The sequence below is a fragment of the Pan paniscus genome, chromosome 1, assembly GCF_029289425.2.
Source record: "Pan paniscus chromosome 1, NHGRI_mPanPan1-v2.0_pri, whole genome shotgun sequence".
Taxonomy (NCBI): Eukaryota; Metazoa; Chordata; class Mammalia; order Primates; family Hominidae; genus Pan; species Pan paniscus.
Window position 1 is genome coordinate 107,558,709 of NC_073249.2, and position 17,356 is coordinate 107,576,064.

General features: G+C 33.1%; 1 protein-coding gene across 7 annotated transcripts in view; it reads left to right on the forward strand.

Moving 5' to 3' along the window:
• The window catches only part of SYCP1 (synaptonemal complex protein 1), a 142,933-nt gene that overhangs the window by 50,590 nt on the left and 74,987 nt on the right, over window positions 1-17,356 (forward strand). For all 7 annotated transcript variants that reach the window (XM_055114319.2, XM_055114349.2, XM_055114342.2 and 4 more), the window contains 4 exons: window positions 7,274-7,378; window positions 8,356-8,459; window positions 9,902-10,019; window positions 10,839-10,909. In XM_055114319.2, coding sequence (XP_054970294.2) covers window positions 7,274-7,378; window positions 8,356-8,459; window positions 9,902-10,019; window positions 10,839-10,909 — 398 coding nt within the window. The remainder of the gene's footprint in view (window positions 1-7,273; window positions 7,379-8,355; window positions 8,460-9,901; window positions 10,020-10,838; window positions 10,910-17,356) is intronic.

Sequence of the window (17,356 nt, forward strand, 5' to 3'; positions counted from 1 at the left end):
AGAATCGCTTGAGCCCGGGAGGCAGAGGTTGCAGTGAGCCGAGATTGAACCACTGCACTCCAGCCTGGGCAACAGAGTGGACCCTGTCTGAAGAACAAAAACAAACATTTGTTGAGTTTTAATTATGCTAAAACTCTGGGGATACAGTGGGGAGCAAATGGACCCATATACTGCCTTCATGGAAGAGCAGCCATCAAGTAGTCACACTTAAATTCAATCACTCATTGAAATGTAACATTACAATGATGACAAGGGCATTAAAGGATTAGTTCATAGTATGATGAGGCCTATGATAAAAGGATTTGAACTAGTTAGGTTAGGATAGGCTTTTTTGAAGAAGTAAGGATTGAACTGAAATCTGGAGAAAAAATACAGCATATCAGATAGAGGAAACATGCTAAGATTTTTTTCATGGGAGGGAGTATGGTGAGTACATGATGAAGTGAAAGATGCTGCTGGAGAGTTAGATAGGAGCCTTACAATTCATGGCCTTGTAAATCATATCAAAGGAATTTTGTATTTATCCTAAGAGGAATGGGACACTCCAGATGATTTTAGCAGGGAGTGACTTGATCAGATTTGCATTTCAAAAAGCACATTTGGCCTGAAGGAGAATAGTGTGTTAAGGTAGAACAGTTAAGAGTAGACAGACAATCACAGTAGCCAGAGGAGAGATGATGGTGGCTTAGTCTGGGAGGTCGTAGTAGTAGTGAGAAAAAGTGATGTAGGATGACATTACCATTTGTTTAAAATACTCTCCTTTCTCCATTGAATTGCTTTTGCACATTTATTATAAAAATCAATTGGCCATGTTTGTATGGGTCTATTTCTGGACTCTCTTACGTTTTCTTGGTGTATTTGTCTATTCATTTGCCAATATTGCAGTGTCTTGATTACTGTAGATTTAATACTAAGTCTTAGAATTGAGTAATGTGATTCCTCCAACTTTATTATTCATTTTCAAAATTGTTGTAGCTATTCTAGTTCCTTTACATTTCCATATAAATTTTATAATTAGCTTTTCTTTCTTTCTTTCTTTCTTTTTTTTGAGACAGAGTCTCGCTCTGTTGCCCAGGCTGGAGTGCAGTGGTGCGATCTTGGCTCACTGCAAGCTCCGCCTCCCAGATTCATGCCATTCTCCTGTCTCAGCCTCCCGAGTAGCTGGGACTACAGGTGCCCACCACCACGCCTGGCTACTTTTTTGTATTTTTAGTAGAGATGGGGTTTCACCATGTTAGCCAGGATGGTCTCGATCTCCTGACCTTGTGATCTGCCCACCTCGGCCTCCCAAAGTGCTGGGATTACAGGTGTGAGCCACCTCGCCCCGCCTAGAATTAGCTTTTCTATACCTTAAAAAACTCTTGCTGAAATTTTTATTGGAATTGTGTGAAATATATAGATTAATTCGGGTTGAACTGACATCATTAGTACGTTGAATCTTCTAGTACATGAACACAGTATTTGTTTCTATTTTTATAGATCTTCTTTATAATGATTTATTTCATTAGCATTTTGCAGTATTCAGCATACAGTACTGTAAATGTTATATTAGGTTTATACCTAAGTATTTCTCTTTTTGCAGGTATTTTAAATAACTACCAAATAGGCATTTGATTTCTTTTTCTTGCCTTATTGCATGGGCTCAGACTTCCAGTATGCGGAATAACAGTGGTGAGCTTGTAAATCTTTGATATCCTGATCTTAAGAGAAAAACATTCAGTGTTTTACCATTAAGTTATGATGTTACTTGCAGGTTTTTTGTAGAAAGTTCTCTTGTATTTCTAGTTCACTGAAAGTTTATATTATGAATTGATGTTGAATTGTGTGAAACGCTTTTCCTGTGTCAATTTATATGATCATGTGGTTTTTCTTCTTTAGGCCATTAATGTGGTGTATTCATTGATTTACAAATATTGAATGAACCTTGCATTTCCAGGATAAACCCCATTTGGTGTTGAGTATTGTACTTTTTTCTATATTACTGAATTTTATTTGTTAATATTTTGCTGAGGATTTTTATATTTGAGTTCATAAGAGATATTGGTCTGTAGATTTCTTTTCTTTTGCTATCTGTGTCTGGTTTTGGAGACAAAGTAATGCTGGCTTTGTAAAATGAACTGAGAAGCTGTTTCACAGAGGCAGGTCTTTGCAAACCTATCCCAAAGTTCAAAGAAGCTTAAAGGCTGAAGAAAGAGGCTTATAAATCCAGTTTCTTGGAAACATTTAATAGGGACTTACAAACAGAAGCCATGTGTGTCTCAAGTAGTGGTAAGACAAGAAGATGAATCCCTGCATCATTAACCCCCAGACCCAAGGATTATATACCTTAGAGGAGGGGTACATGTGCTTCAGAGGCAATACTAGAAATATGTCCTAAGGGCAGGATTTACGGGAAGTACCTTCTTGTACACAAGGAACAATAGATAAACTGGAAATCTTAGAGGACTTTCTGGAACGGGGGTTAAGCAGAAGCCAACGTGGTAGATTAGCTTCCAAGATAGAGTTGTTTTATGCTCCATAGAAGCTTTTGTTTCTTTTCTGTTTTCTGGAAGAGATTGTGTAAAATTGGTATAATTTCTTCTTTAAGTGGTAGAATTCTCTAGTGAAACCACTTGGGTCTACAGATTTCTTTTTGGCAAGGTCTTCACTATGGATTTAATTTTTTTTATTGTTATAGAACTATGCAGGTTACCTGTTTAATCTTGAATGATTTTGGTAGTTTTTGGTTTTAAAGAAATTAGTCCATTTCCCCCAAGTTGTCAGATTTCTGTGCATAGAATTTTTTGTAGCATTTCCTGTTATCCTTTTTAATATCTGTACAGTTTGTAGGATTACCTTATTTTTGTTACTGATATTGGTTGTTGTGTCATTTCTCTTTTTTGTCTCTTTTTTTTTGGAGATGGAGTCTTGTTCTGTCACCCAGGCTGGAGTGCAATGGCATGATCTAGGCTCACTGCAACCTACACCTCCTGGGTTCAAGTCATTCTCCTGCTTCAGCCTCCTGAGTAGCTGGGATTACAGGCATGCACTACCACACCCTACTAATTTTTTGTATTTTTAGTAGAGATGGGGTTTCACCGTATTGGCCAGGCTGGTCTTGAACTCCTGACCTCAAGTGATGCACCCGCCTTGACCTCCCAAAGTGCTGGGATTACAAGTGTGAGCCACCGTGCCTGGCCCCTTTTTTTATTAGTCTAGTAGAGGTTTCTTAATTTCATAGATCTTTTCAAATAATTAGTTTATATTCCATTGATTCTTTCTATTGTTTTTCTGTTTTCAGTCTCATTGTTTTCTGCTCATATCTTTATTATTTCCTTCCTTCTGCTACTTTGAGTTTATTTTGCTCTCTTTCTAGATTCCTAAGGTGGAAGTTTAGATTGTTTTGAGACCTTTCTTTTCTGTAAGCATTTGCATGCTATAAATTTCCTCTAGTCACCTTTTCAGCTGCATTTCACAAATTTTTATGTGTTGTATTCTCATTTAGTTTAAAATAGTTTTAAATTTCTCTTGAGGGTTTTCCTTTGATCCCATTTAGAAGTCTATTGTTTAATTTCCATGTATTTGGAGAATTTCCTGTTATTTTTTGTTATTCTTTCCTAGTTTAACTTTGTTATGGTCAGAGAATGTACTTTTTAAAAAAATTTGTTAAGGTTTGTTTTATGTATCAGATATGATATATCTTAGTGAATGTTCCATGTGCACTGAAAATAATATGTATTCTGCTATTGTTAGTTAGAGTGTTCTGTAATTGTCAATTAGGCTCAGTTGGCTGATGGTGTTGTACAAATATATGTTTTTAATTGAATTTTTGGGTCTAATTCTATTATTTATTGAGAGAAGAGTTAAAACTAGTAGGATTTTGGAATTGTTTATCTCTTTAATTCTATCAGTGATTGCTTCGTGTGTTTTGAACTTCTGCTATAAACTTCACATTTATATCTAACTACCATATCTTCTTGATGAATTGACCCTTTGATTATAATTAAATGCCCTCAATTTCTGATAATACTTTTTTGTTTTAAAGTCTATTTTAACATATTATTATAGCCACTCCATGTTTCTTATGCTTGTTGTTTGCATGATATATCTTACAACCTACATTTGACTTTATATTTGTACATATGTGCTTATATGTAGCCTGCATATAATTGGGTCTTCTTTCTTTATGCACTCTGACAATCACTGCTAATTGGAGAATTTAGACCATTGATATCTTTAAAAATTGTTGTTTAAGTGTTGATGTGGCTTAGATTAGATTCACCATTTAAAAGTTGTTTTCCGTTTGCTCCTTTGTTTTGTTCCTCTTTTAAACTCTCTGCCTTCTTTTGGGTTACTTGAATATTTTTTGGCATTCCGTTTTAATGTATCTACTGGTATTTTATCTATACTTCTCTGCATTTATTTTTGTGGCTGTTCTAAGGATTACAGCATGTATCCATTACCTTGTCTATATTGAGTTAATATTGTACCACTTCATGTTAAATGTTGAAACTTTTTTTTTTTTTTTTAGATGGAGTCTTGCTCTGTTGCCCAGGCTGGAGTGCAGTGGCATGATCTCGGCTCACTGCAAGCTCCGCCTCCTGGGTTCACGCCGTTCTCCTGCCTCAGCCTCCCGAGTAGCTGGGACTACAGGCGCCCGCCATGACGCCTGGCTAATTTTTTGTATTTTTAGTAGAGATGGGGTTTCACCATGTTAGCCAGGATGGTCTCGATCTCCTGACCTCGTGATCCACCCGCCTCGGCCTCCCTATTTATGTCCTTTTCCCACTTTGTCCTTTATGCTAGAGTTGTCATATATATTACACCTACATGCATTTACATCTTCCAAGACAGTGCTATAATTTTTGCTTTAGTAGTCATATGTTTTTTAAATAACTTGAAGAAAAATGATCTTTTATATTTACTGCAATATTTACCAGTTGTGATATTCTTTATTTTTTCCTGAAGATCCACGTTTACCTCTAATATTGTTCTCCTTCAGCCTAAAGAACTTCCTTTAGTATTTCTTGTAGTGCAGTTTTGCTGCTGACAAATTTTCTTAGTTTTTCTTTTTGAATATATTATTTATTTACTCTTCATTCTGGAAGGATTTTTTTTTTTTTGTTATAGGATTGTGGGTTGACAGTTTTGTTTCTTTCAGCACCTTAAAGATGATGTCTTATTGTCTTTGATCCTCCATGTTTTCTAATGAGAGACCCACATGCTTTCAAGATTTTCTCCCTAACTTTGATTTTCAGCAGTATGTAAGTGAAGTTGAATTATTATATTTGAGATTCACTGCACTTCATAAATCTGTAAATTTTTAACTTTCTTCAAATATGGGAAGTTTTGGCCATTTAAATATTTTTCTGCCCTATTTTTGCTGTCTTCTCCTTCTAAGATTACAATTATACATTGATTTGATCTTTTTATATTGTTCCATGGGTTCCTGAGGTGCTATTCATTTTATTTCAATGTTTTTTCTCTGTATTCTTCAGACTATCGTTTCTGTTGTTCTGATAGTCAGATTCACTGTCTCTTTCCTTGTAATCTCCATTGTGCTCCCATGAGCATTCAATGAATTTTTTTTTACCAGCTCTAAAATTTCCATTTGTTCTTATTTTCTATTTCTTTCCTTAGATTTTCTATCTTTTTATTCATTTTAAGAGTATTTCCTATACCTGATTGAGCAAAATTGAATTAGCTGCATTAAAGTTCTCATCTGATAAAGTTCTCACATCTTGGTTATACTGGGGTTAGCATATATCTGTTGCCTTTTCCCTTGAGAATGTTGACATTTTACCAGTTCTTTGTATGTTGAATAATTTTGGATTATATTCAGGACATTGTGAAGGTTATATTATGTAGATTCTATTACATTCTTCTGTATAATGTAAATGTTTTTGTTTTATCTATCAGTTGGCTAGATTCAAAAATAAACTTTATCTCACCTTCTATAGATGGTGCTTCAAATCTTAGTTTAATTCTCTGAGCCTTTGGTGTACTACTTTTGACTCTGTATATGAATGTATGCTTCATGGGTTGTTTTTAAATTTGTGTAGTATTCATACATAGAATCAGGAGATTACTTTCAGTGGTTCTTTGTTCTGTATGATTTCTCCTTTATATTCTGGCAGCTGGTTGTGGGTCCCAGGGCTCCTTTCCCTGGTTCTACCAGGTTCCTCTAGCAAGAGAGATGGTGGGGTTTCTATTGTAGTTTTAGCTGCCCCTACCACACTGCTTAGCAGTGACATTTCACCATTGGGACAAAGCTACCAAAACTGACAAACTCACTCCTCTTCCAGCAACTTGTGTTAGTTTTTTTTTTTACTTGTTAAAATCCTTAGGTTATATATTATCTCTCTCTCTCCCCCGCCCTCCCTCCCTCCTTCCTTCTTTCCCTCTCTCTCCCTTGCTGTACACACACACACACATTTATACGTATTTATGTATTTTGTCCAGAGTTTATAGAAATTTTCAGTGGGAGAGTTGGTCTCTGGGCATGAGATTATAGTGACATACTGAAAGCTAAAAGACTGCTTCTATTTTTTGATCCGTCAAATGGAGACATAAAAATCTGACTTCCATAGAATAGTGTAAAGAATGAGAATATATTTTAAGCATCTAGTAAGGGCTGGTCATACAGAAGTCATCTGAAAGCATGAAACCATGGTTATTGTTATCAATCTGTCTCCACAGTCCTTGATATAATTTAAACACTTTTCATCTTGCGTTTGTTTTGGCACAGTAGTCTCATTACTGGCTTTCTTGTTTTTAGGTTCACCCTACTTAAGCTTTCTTCTGCACTATTGCTAGTGTTATCTTTTAAAATCGCAAATATGATGATATATTGTTACAGTAACATTTATGATGATTCCACATTGTCTATAGATAAAATTCAAACTCCTTAACTACAATTAGTAGTTTTTATGGTTAATAATATAGGACCTTTTATTGTGAGGCCTTTTATAAAATCATTGTGATGTCATGCTTGGGAAGACAAAGTAAAAAGTGAGTTCATAAATATATGCTGTGTTGGATAGTAGAAGGAATGATGAGAAATTAATCATCTGTAACTAAACAATTAATTATTGTGTTCCAGGGCTGTGTCTACTGAATTGTCTGTCATCATGTTTAGTCTTTGAATTTACTTAATATTGACTAATTTTCTCTTTTTAAAGAATTTTAGCCAGGGGGAAGCTCATAGTTCTTTCCACAGCTCCATTTGGGCAGTTTGATTACTTTCACTATGTGTATGGTTTGGCATTCCTGATTTGTTAATGTTTATAAATAGGGAGAAAAGGAAACGCTTTTATATGAAAATAAACAATTTGAGAAGATTGCTGAAGAATTAAAAGGAACAGAACAAGAACTAATTGGTCTTCTCCAAGCCAGAGAGGTTTGTTTAAGGAAACATTTTTATTTTAAATATTTTGTTAATAGAACATAGATTTATGGATTATGGTATAAGTATTTCTTTTTTTAAAGATTTCTTCATAAAATTCCTTTCCAAGCATTTATTATTACATTAATATATTTATGATTGATTTAAACACATCTAGACAACCCCCATATTATAATGTGAGAAAGATCAGCATTTAAAAGATCAATATGATGCATTATGCTATGGTTTATAATAGTTATATTTCTTGATGTCTTGAGTATTTTTTCTTTTGAGACAGAGTCTTGCTATGTTGCCCAGGCTGGAGTGAAGTAGCTAATTCAAATGCACAATCATTGCACACTGCAGCTTTGAACTCCTGTGCTTCCTGGCTCGTCCCCTCAAGTAGCTAGGATTATAGGGGCACACCACCATGCCTAGCCAAGTATTTCTTAATTGGTACATTTGAAATTTAGACTTCATTAAGTTAGGTTCTTAGTTTATAGTACTTTTTATAGTGCTCATGTTATAGTTTTAGAATTTGTATTTTAAAGTATGTTTCCAGTCCATGACAGTATTACATCTTGTCTTTTTATAATAATAAGAACATTGTAGTTCTTATTATTTTATAATAATAAGAACATTTTAGTTTTTTAAGACACTACCTGATTTCATCAATTAATATATTTCTCCTTGATAATATAACATTTTAATAGAAATTAGTTACTTGGCAGAGTGAGAATATTTTATAGCATATAAAATGTTTTTCTGGTTGAATTTTACAATATCAAGATAGAATTTACTTATACTGAATATGTCATTGTTCATTGTTTTAAAATTATAGTGATTATTCACTTTAAATTTACTCGTTTAAAATATTTGACATAACCTGCCAAATTTTTGCCAAATATATGACTTAATTACACAGTGACTATACCTTTTAAATGAGAAAATTTGAAAAACACTTGCCATAGTTATATATGTTTATTTTGCAGAAAGAAGTACATGATTTGGAAATACAGTTAACTGCCATTACCACAAGTGAACAGTATTATTCAAAAGAGGTTAAAGATCTGAAAACTGAGCTTGAAAATGAGAAGTATGTTTTCCATTTATCTAAAAATAGCTTATGTACTCAATTCCTAAGCTTTCTGGTAATAAATAATAATTTAGTAAATTATATTTAATATTTATTTGAATGGATTTGAAATTGTATTTTATTCTTAAGGATCTAAATAATGTGCTAATTTCATTGCTAAAGAAAGTACATATCACTGACATAAGAAAAGAGTACATCCCAAATTTGAGAACCACTTTAGATCAATGTGTTACTTTTCTTAGAGGTATTTAGTTCCCCATAAAAATAATCATTTTCAGTTCTAACTGGTTGTTTTGCTAAATTATTTTATAGGTTTTTGCTGATAAAGTGTCAAAATAAAAAATTATTTCTTACATTATCCAAATAAAATATTGAATTGGATGATTTTACCTACTCAGTAAGTTTAATTTGGAGAGAAAGTGGGGAAATTATTATTGTATTATTACTCAGAGAAAAGTAAATTCAAGTAGCCAGTATAGTGGTGGTGAGCATGATTTTCCCCTTTTGGTGGCTTCTCAGTGCTAGATTAAATATGAGAAGTAAACAGTTTATGCAGCATCCTCTCCCTTCCTTTTTATCTAATTCTCTATTTCTGGTACCTTTTCAATAGTACTTTTTTAAGGGCCCTAGGTTAAACTCATCTATTAACTAATGTCCCTTTTAATGAATGGACTGGTTAGTTATTTGTACTTTAATGTAAATTTGTTATCCTTAGTATATTTGCTTTTCAACTTTTCATTGGCTTAGTGAAACACTTTATCTCCTCTTTGATGAATTTCCAGTATCATTAAGTAGAAATAGATAATAGATGCTCCTAAAATCACTCTGTAGAGCCACATACTCCTCCGCCTTCATTTAAAATTGATATTGGATGTAAGCAATACAGCAATAATCTCTCTTCCAAAGTAGAACATTTGAGATCTTTTAAGAGCAAGGTAGGTGTTGTGCAAAAAAGTTAAACTTAGTTTTTTTTTTTTTTAATACTTTAAGTTTTAGGGTACATGTGCACAACGTGCAGGTAAAAATATCTTAATTAAACACAGCTAATGCTTCATGTACTACTTTAATCAAGTTATAGGAAGTTTGAAATAACTTCTAAGAGACAGTCTAATGGAGAGGAAAAAATTATTGAAGAAAATAATGTGCTCTTCAAAATTTGTGGAAAGTATGAAAGGATGAGCAAACAGGGAACATGCAAGGAAATATATTGTATGACATTTGAAAATTTAGTAAAGAAAAATTTCAAAAACATAAAAATTAGGGGGAATAATGTAATGATCAACCTATCACCCAGCTTCAGGAATTATAAACCAATAGTCAATTTTGTTTCATGTTTTTCCCCCAGCCCTTCATCCCTTTCCCCTATCATTATGTTGAATAAAATTCCATATTATGTCATTACATTTGTAAATATTTTGGTATGACTTTTTTTTTAAAAACAGGCTTAAGAATACTGAATTAACTTCACACTGCAACAAGCTTTCACTAGAAAACAAAGAGCTCACACAGGAAACAAGTGATATGACCCTAGAACTCAAGAATCAGCAAGAAGATATTAATGTGAGTTGAAAAAGAAAGTGCTGGTGACTTAGTTTTCTTCCAATTAGCAGGTTAGAATAGATGACCTCTAAAGACCCTTTGACCTTTAAAGTCTGATTGCTTTAGAGCTAAAACTTTTAGAAGAAAAATATGCATATTGGTCTTATAGGGTGGTAATAGGCAACAGAGGTTACCCTCTGATTAAAATTAAAATGGAAGCCATTACTAGAAAAAGTTAATTTAATTTTAGGCATCAAGATTTTTAAAAAGTATTTAGTCAATAGGTATTTATTAAGTCATATAAGATTGTGGAGGATACAATGATGAATAAAATGTCACCCTTTCTCTTTAAGAACTTATGACTTAATAAAAAATAGTAATTTCTCACATAACTTAAGCAAAATAGTATGTCATATATGTTGTTAGTGGGACAAGGTGCTATCAGAGTTTGCAGGATCACTTCTGCTTTGGATAAAGAGAAGGCTTCTGAGAGAATATAGCATTGATTTTGGTCTTAAAAGGTGAATTATGAGTTCAGTAGGTAACAATGAATGGAAAACAGTACTTGAAGTGACAATATGAACAAAGGATGCAGACTCAAAGTAACGCTGGAAAACCAAATGATACTTGTTTTGTTAACTGTTATATAGAGATTGTTGGGAGAATAATTAAAGTAAGGCTTAAAAAGTAGTATGGAACTATACAAGTTGAAAAGCCCATTTTTTTGCTTTATATATAACTAAATAAATTTTATGCTGATAGATAAAGGTCTTAAATAGTAGTTTAAATTTTATTTTTGTTTAAACAAAATAATTGATATAAACAACATTATTTCTTTAGAATAACAAAAAGCAAGAAGAAAGGATGTTGAAACAAATAGAAAATCTTCAAGAAACAGAAACCCAATTAAGGCAAGACTAACAAATTGGCCTTTTTTTGTCTGGCAAAAGATTTTGATATTTCTTTTCTATTAACTTGTTATCATTAATTTAAATTGGACTGCTGTTGAATATTTTATAAAGTAAAAATTAGACATAAATCACTGTTGTGGAATCCTGCTTAAAAATAAAATTATAATAATGTCTGCTTTATACTTAGTGTTAAAAGTTAGTGAGATTAGACAGAAATTTTAAAGCATCATAAACCTTCTAATTCTTTAATATTTAATTAAGAAAATATATTAATCACATTTAATAAATTAAATCACAATTTAATTTAATAATTAATCACATTTAATATAGAAATCTTAAAAATTACTTCTAATCATATGAACTGTTATAATACTAGAGTATTTATACCCACTCTATATATATTTTTTTACATTTTAAAAAATTATCTTTATTTAGGTTTCTGATTCAGCACATGTATCAAAGACTAATCAACATAAAGGAGTAAATAAGACATTAATTGAAAGTCTTACATCTCTCTAAACTCTGACCAAGAATGTCAAGATTGCCACTATTACCAGAACTCCAACCTAGTCAAGTTGTAGACAAGCTATCATGAACAACATACAGTGTGCGCAGATATGCAGAGGCAAAAGGCATGCTAGCGCTTGGCTCTCCTCTTTTCCTTGTTGACATCTTTCTGTTTGACAGTCCACTTTTGCTTTCTAGGCTAAGTTCCAAATTAAGTCCAAAGAAGGCTCAGGGTCAACCTGACCAGATACTCTTCTGGAGGAATGCATTCTTAAACTGTTGTGCCTGCAACTTTGTTTTTGCCAGGATGAAGTTCAGACTGGGATGTACAATACAATCTAGATGATGGTGCAGACTAAGTCAAGAACTAAAGTTGAGCAGTAACCTGAGTTAAGGCATGAATGCAGACACACATATGCACACACACAGCACCCATGCTATCAAGACACAGGATTTTTTCAGTTGCCTCACGAGAGGCAACCTGGGCTTTGCAGTTAATCAGAACTGCTGAGCATTCCAGAAAATGCCCCCTACGACTTTATGCTAACAGCTGTGTGTATGTTTTAATCAAAAAATTAAAGAAAGAAGAAAAAAAAACTAAAAAAAACAAACAAACTAAAAAACAAAGAAAAAAACAAACAAAAAATCACCAAAAACCTAGAAACCCCTTAATCTCTTACAATGGCTCTTGAGCATGGAACTCATGTAGCAGCATCAATGGCTGGCTCTTTAACAATTTGGAAATAAAAGGTTGTTTTTTTGTATTTCTTTGGTAGCTATCACTACAAAGTTTTCAGTGTTGGTTACCTATAAGACAAGTACTAGACAGAAGATCAAGTTACACAGAAATATTTCTTCTGTACTGATAAGATACAAATATTGAGCTCTCAAAGCACAAGTTACTATGCTTTTTCTTGCCTTATTGGGCATTCTCTAAAAGCAAGGCTTTGTGCAGGAAAAGTTCATGTCTACCTAACAAAGGGTGATACGTGTTCTATTTTCCTACAAGTGAACAATTAACACAAATTCACATTATCAATTATTTCTGGTTGAATCCGTTAGAAGCCAATTACAAAGGGACAGCAGCACTTGGTGTCAAAGCCACTTTCTGGTCACACATTCATTCCATGGTTGCTAGTCAGTATCTCAGGAGCTCAGAATTTAAAACTCCTTTCAGTCAAATAAGGAGTAAGTTCAATTAAAGACTTCCACTATCTGCCAAATTTCTAGAATTCTGTCTAGAGGGCTAGCATGCTTGATGAGAGAAAGCAGTTCAGAGCCCAAAGAGGTGTCAGGTATTAGGTAAGTTAATTTGGTTTTGTATAAAAGGCATGGTAATCCGGCAACAGAGTACTTATCCTATTAGCAGCACAGTGGTAGCCAAGGGTCTCTGTCTGCAAGTCAGGAAAATGAAGCTACTGAAGCCCCTGTTGCTCCCGCCTGCCTGCAGGATGGCTACTGATTTTACAAAGGCCTTCTGGGAGCCAATCCAGGGCTCACCTGTGAGAGTGGGTAACAGAATGGCAGGAACCATGTTCAGCCCCCATGAGAAGTGCCCGACTGAGGGAAGTCAGCTTCCCATAGGTGTACCCACTCTATATTTTAAAGAATGTATTTGGTCATTGCTTATAATCATACATATATAATTTTATATGTGGTTTTTCCATTTAATATTATTTTTAGCATTATTAATGTTTTTATGTGTTTTCACAGTCATCTATTTTAATGCCCATCTACCAGTCATTCAAGTGGATGTAATGACATTATTTTAGTCATTTTTACTTTTGGATATTTATGTTTTTTAGTTTTTCATTTTCATAGATAATACTAGTAAACATGTTGGCACATAAATACTTTTTCCTTATTTTGAATTGGATCATAGTAATAATGATTTCTATGGCTTGATGGTTAGTTTCCAATAGGTTGTATCATTGTAAACCATGCAATACAACAAATATTAAATGAAAATGCTGGTCCTAAAATGTTTTAATTGATGTTGGGTATTATTAATTTATTGATAATTTAAAAGATAAGGATAAGTCATTTTTGGTATGATTTGTGATTTTTATTTTTTGGATAAGCTTTGGAAGCTTTCAAGTTTGATTTTAGAATTTCTTCTTTTTAAAATTGTCTGCTTATACCTGTTGCCCTCTAATCTTTTGAGGTTTTTTTTTTTATTGATTTGCTTAAGCTTCTAAAAATATATTAATCTTTTACCTGGTTTATTTATAGCACATATTTTCCCTAACCTGTTGTTTTCCTTTAACTTCAGAGAACTTTTTATTATATGAAAGGTTTCAATTTTTTATTAAACTTGATTGTCTTTTGTGATTTTACCATTGCTTCTTTTAAGGTTTCTTTTTAATTTTCGATTTTTAATTTTTGTGGGTGCATAGTAGGTATATATAAGTATGGGGTATATAAGACATTTTGATACAGGCATACAATGTGTAATAATCATATCAGAGTAAATGGGGTATGCATCACTTTAAGCATTTATCCTTTGTGTTACAAATAGCCCAATTATACTTTTACTTTTAAAAAAAGTACATGTAAATTATTATTGATTATAATCACCTTGTTGTGCTATTAAATACTAGATGTGATTCACTTTCTGTTTTTTGTACTCATTAACCATCTCCATTTCCTCCTATCACCACTACTCTTCCTAGCCCTTGGAAACCCTCTTTCTACTCTCTATCTAAATGAGTTCAATTGTTGTAACTTTAGCTCCTTCAAATAAGTGAACATGCAAAGTTTGTCTGTCTGTACCTGTCTTATTTCAGTTAACTTAATGACCTCCAGTTCCATCTATGCTGTTGCAAATGACAAGATCTCATTCTTTATTATGGCTGAATAGTACTCCATGGTGTATATGCATCACATTTTTGTTATCCATTCACCTGTTGATGGACACTTACATAGCTTCCAAATATTGGCCATTGTGAACAGTGCTTCAATTAACAGAGTGCAAATGACTCTTAGATATACTGATTTCCTTTCTTTTGGGTGTATACACAGGAGTGGGATTGCTGGGTGATACGGTAGCTCTATTTTTGAGGAACCTCCAAGCCGTTCTCCATAGTGGTTGTACGAATTTACATTCCCACCAGCAGTGTATGAGGGTTTCCTTTTTCTCTGCATCCTTGCCAGTATTTTTTATTGCCTGACTTTTGGATAAAAGCCATTTTAACTGGGGTAAGATGATATCTCATTGTAGTTTTGATTTGCATTTCTCTGATGATCAATGATGTTGATCACCTTTTCATATACCTGTTTGCCATTGGTATGTCTTCTTTTGAAAAATGCCTATTTAAATCTTTCGCCCATTTTTTCCCATAGGATTATTAGATTTATTCCCATAGAGTTTTTTGAGCCCCTTATATATTGTGTGTATTAATCCCTTGTCAGATGGATAGTTTACAAATATTTTTTCCCATGCTGTGGGTTGTGTCCTCCCTTTGTTGATTTTTTTTTTTTTTTTTTTTTTTTTTTTTGCTGTGCAGAAGCTTTTTAACTTGATGTGATCTGACTTATCTATTTTTGCTTTGGTTGTCTGTAATTGTGGGATATTACTCAAGAAATCTTTGCCCAGTCCAATGTCCTGGAGAGTTTCCTCGACGGTTTCTTTTAGTAATTTCATAGCTTGAGATCTTGGATTTAAGTCCTTGATCCATTTTGATTTGATTTTTATATATGGCAAGAGATAGGGGTCTAGTTTCATTCTTCTGCATATGGATATATGGATATCCAGTTTTCCCAGCACTGTGTATCGAGACTATCCTTTCCCCAATGTGTGATCTTGGCACCTTTGTCAAAAATGAGTTCACTGCAGATGTATGGATTTGTTTGTGAGTTCTCTGTTCTGTTTCATTGGTCTATATTTCTGTTTTTATGCTAATGCCATGCTGTTTTGGTTACTATAGCTAGGTAGTACATTTTGAAATCAGGTAATGTAATTCCTCTAGTTTTGTTCTTTTTGCCCAGAATATCTTGGGCTATTCTGGGTCTTTTGTGGTTCTATATAAATTTTAGGATTGTTTCTTCTATTTCTGTGAAGAATGTCATTGGTATTTTGATAGAGATTGCATTGAATCTGTAGACTGCTTTGGGTAGTACAGACATTTTAACAGTATTGATTGTTCCAGTCCGTGAACACGGAGTGTCTTTCCTTTTTTTGTGTGTCCTCTTAAATTTCATTAATCAGTGTTTTATAGTTTGCATTGTAAAGATTTTTCACTTTTTTGGTTGGGTTAATTTCTGGGTGTTTAATTTTATTCATAGCTATTGTAAATGGGAGTACTTTCTTGATTTATTTTTCAGATTGTTTGCTGTTGGCATATAGAAATGCTACTGATTCTTTTATCCTGAAACTTTCCTGAATTTGCTTATTAGTTCTAATAGTTTTTTGGTGAGATCATTAGGCTTTTCCAAGTATAAGATTATACTTGGAAATATACATATTTCCAAGAAATATACATCTGCACTCAAGGATAATTTGACTTCTTTTCCAATTTGAATGCCCTTTATTTCTTCCTTTTGTCTAATTCCTGTAGCTAAGACCTCCAGTACTATGTTGAATAACAGTGGTGAAAGTGGGCATCCTTGCTGTGTTCCAGGTCTAAGAGGAAAGACCTTCAGTGTTTCCCCATTCAGTATGATACTAACTGTGGGTCAGTCATATATGCTTTTATTATGTTGAGCTATGTTCCTTCCGTACCCCGTTTTTTGAGGGTTTTTATCATGAACAGATGTTGAATTTTATCAAATGCTTTTCAGCATCAATTGAAATGATCATATGGTTTTTGTCCTATAGCATGTTGATATAATGTATCACATTGATTTATTTGTATATGTTGATTATCCTTACATTTGTGGGATAAATCTCACTTGGTTATGATTAATGATCTTTTTAATGTATTGTTGAATTTGGTTTGCTAGTATGTTGTTGAAGATTTTTGCATCAATGTTCATCAGGGATATTGGCCTTTAGTTTCCTTTTTTAATGTGTCTTTATTTGGCTTTGGTATCAGGGTAATACTTGCCTCACAGAATGAGTTTAGCTATATTCCCTCCTCCTTTATTTTTTGGAATAGTTTCTGTAGGATTGATATTAATTCTTTAAATGTTTTGAAAAATTCAGCAGTGAAGCCATCAGGTCCTGGGTTTTTCTTTGCTGGAAGACTTTTTATTATAGCTTTGATCTCATTACTTGTTTTTGGTCTGTTCAGGTTTTAGATTTCTTCGTGGTTCAATTTTGGAGGGTTGTATGTGTCTAGGTATTTATCCATTTCTTCTAGGTTTTCCAATTTATTGATGTGTAGTTGCTTAGAGTAGCCTCTAATGATCCTTTGAATTTCTGTGATATTGGTTATAATGTCTCCCTTTTCATCTCCTTTTTTAAATTTATTTTGGTCTTCTCTCTTTTTTTCTTAGTTCGTCTTCCTAAAGTTTTGTCAATTTTATCTCTTCAAAAAACCAACTTTTTGTTTTGTTGATGTTTTGTATTGTTTTCTTTAATTTCATTTATTTCTGCTCTGATCTTTATTATTTCTTCTCTTCTACTAATTTGGGTTTGGTTTGCTCTTCTTTTTGTAGTTTTTTAAGATGCATCATTAGGTTATTTGACTTTTTAAAACTTTTTTGATGTAGGCACTTATAAACACACCTCTTAATACTCCTTTTGCTGTATCCCATAGGTTTTGGTATGTTGTCTTTCTATTATCCTTTGTTTCAAGACATTTTTCAGTTTTCTTCTTAATCTCTTTATTGACCCACTAACCATTCAGGAGCATATTTTTAAATTTTCATGTGTTTTTACAGTTTTCAAAATTCTTCTTGTTATTAACTTTCAGTTCAATTTCATTGTAGTCAGAGTAGGTACTTGATATGATTTCAATTTTTTTAATGTTTTAAGACTTGTTTTGTGGCTTAACGTAT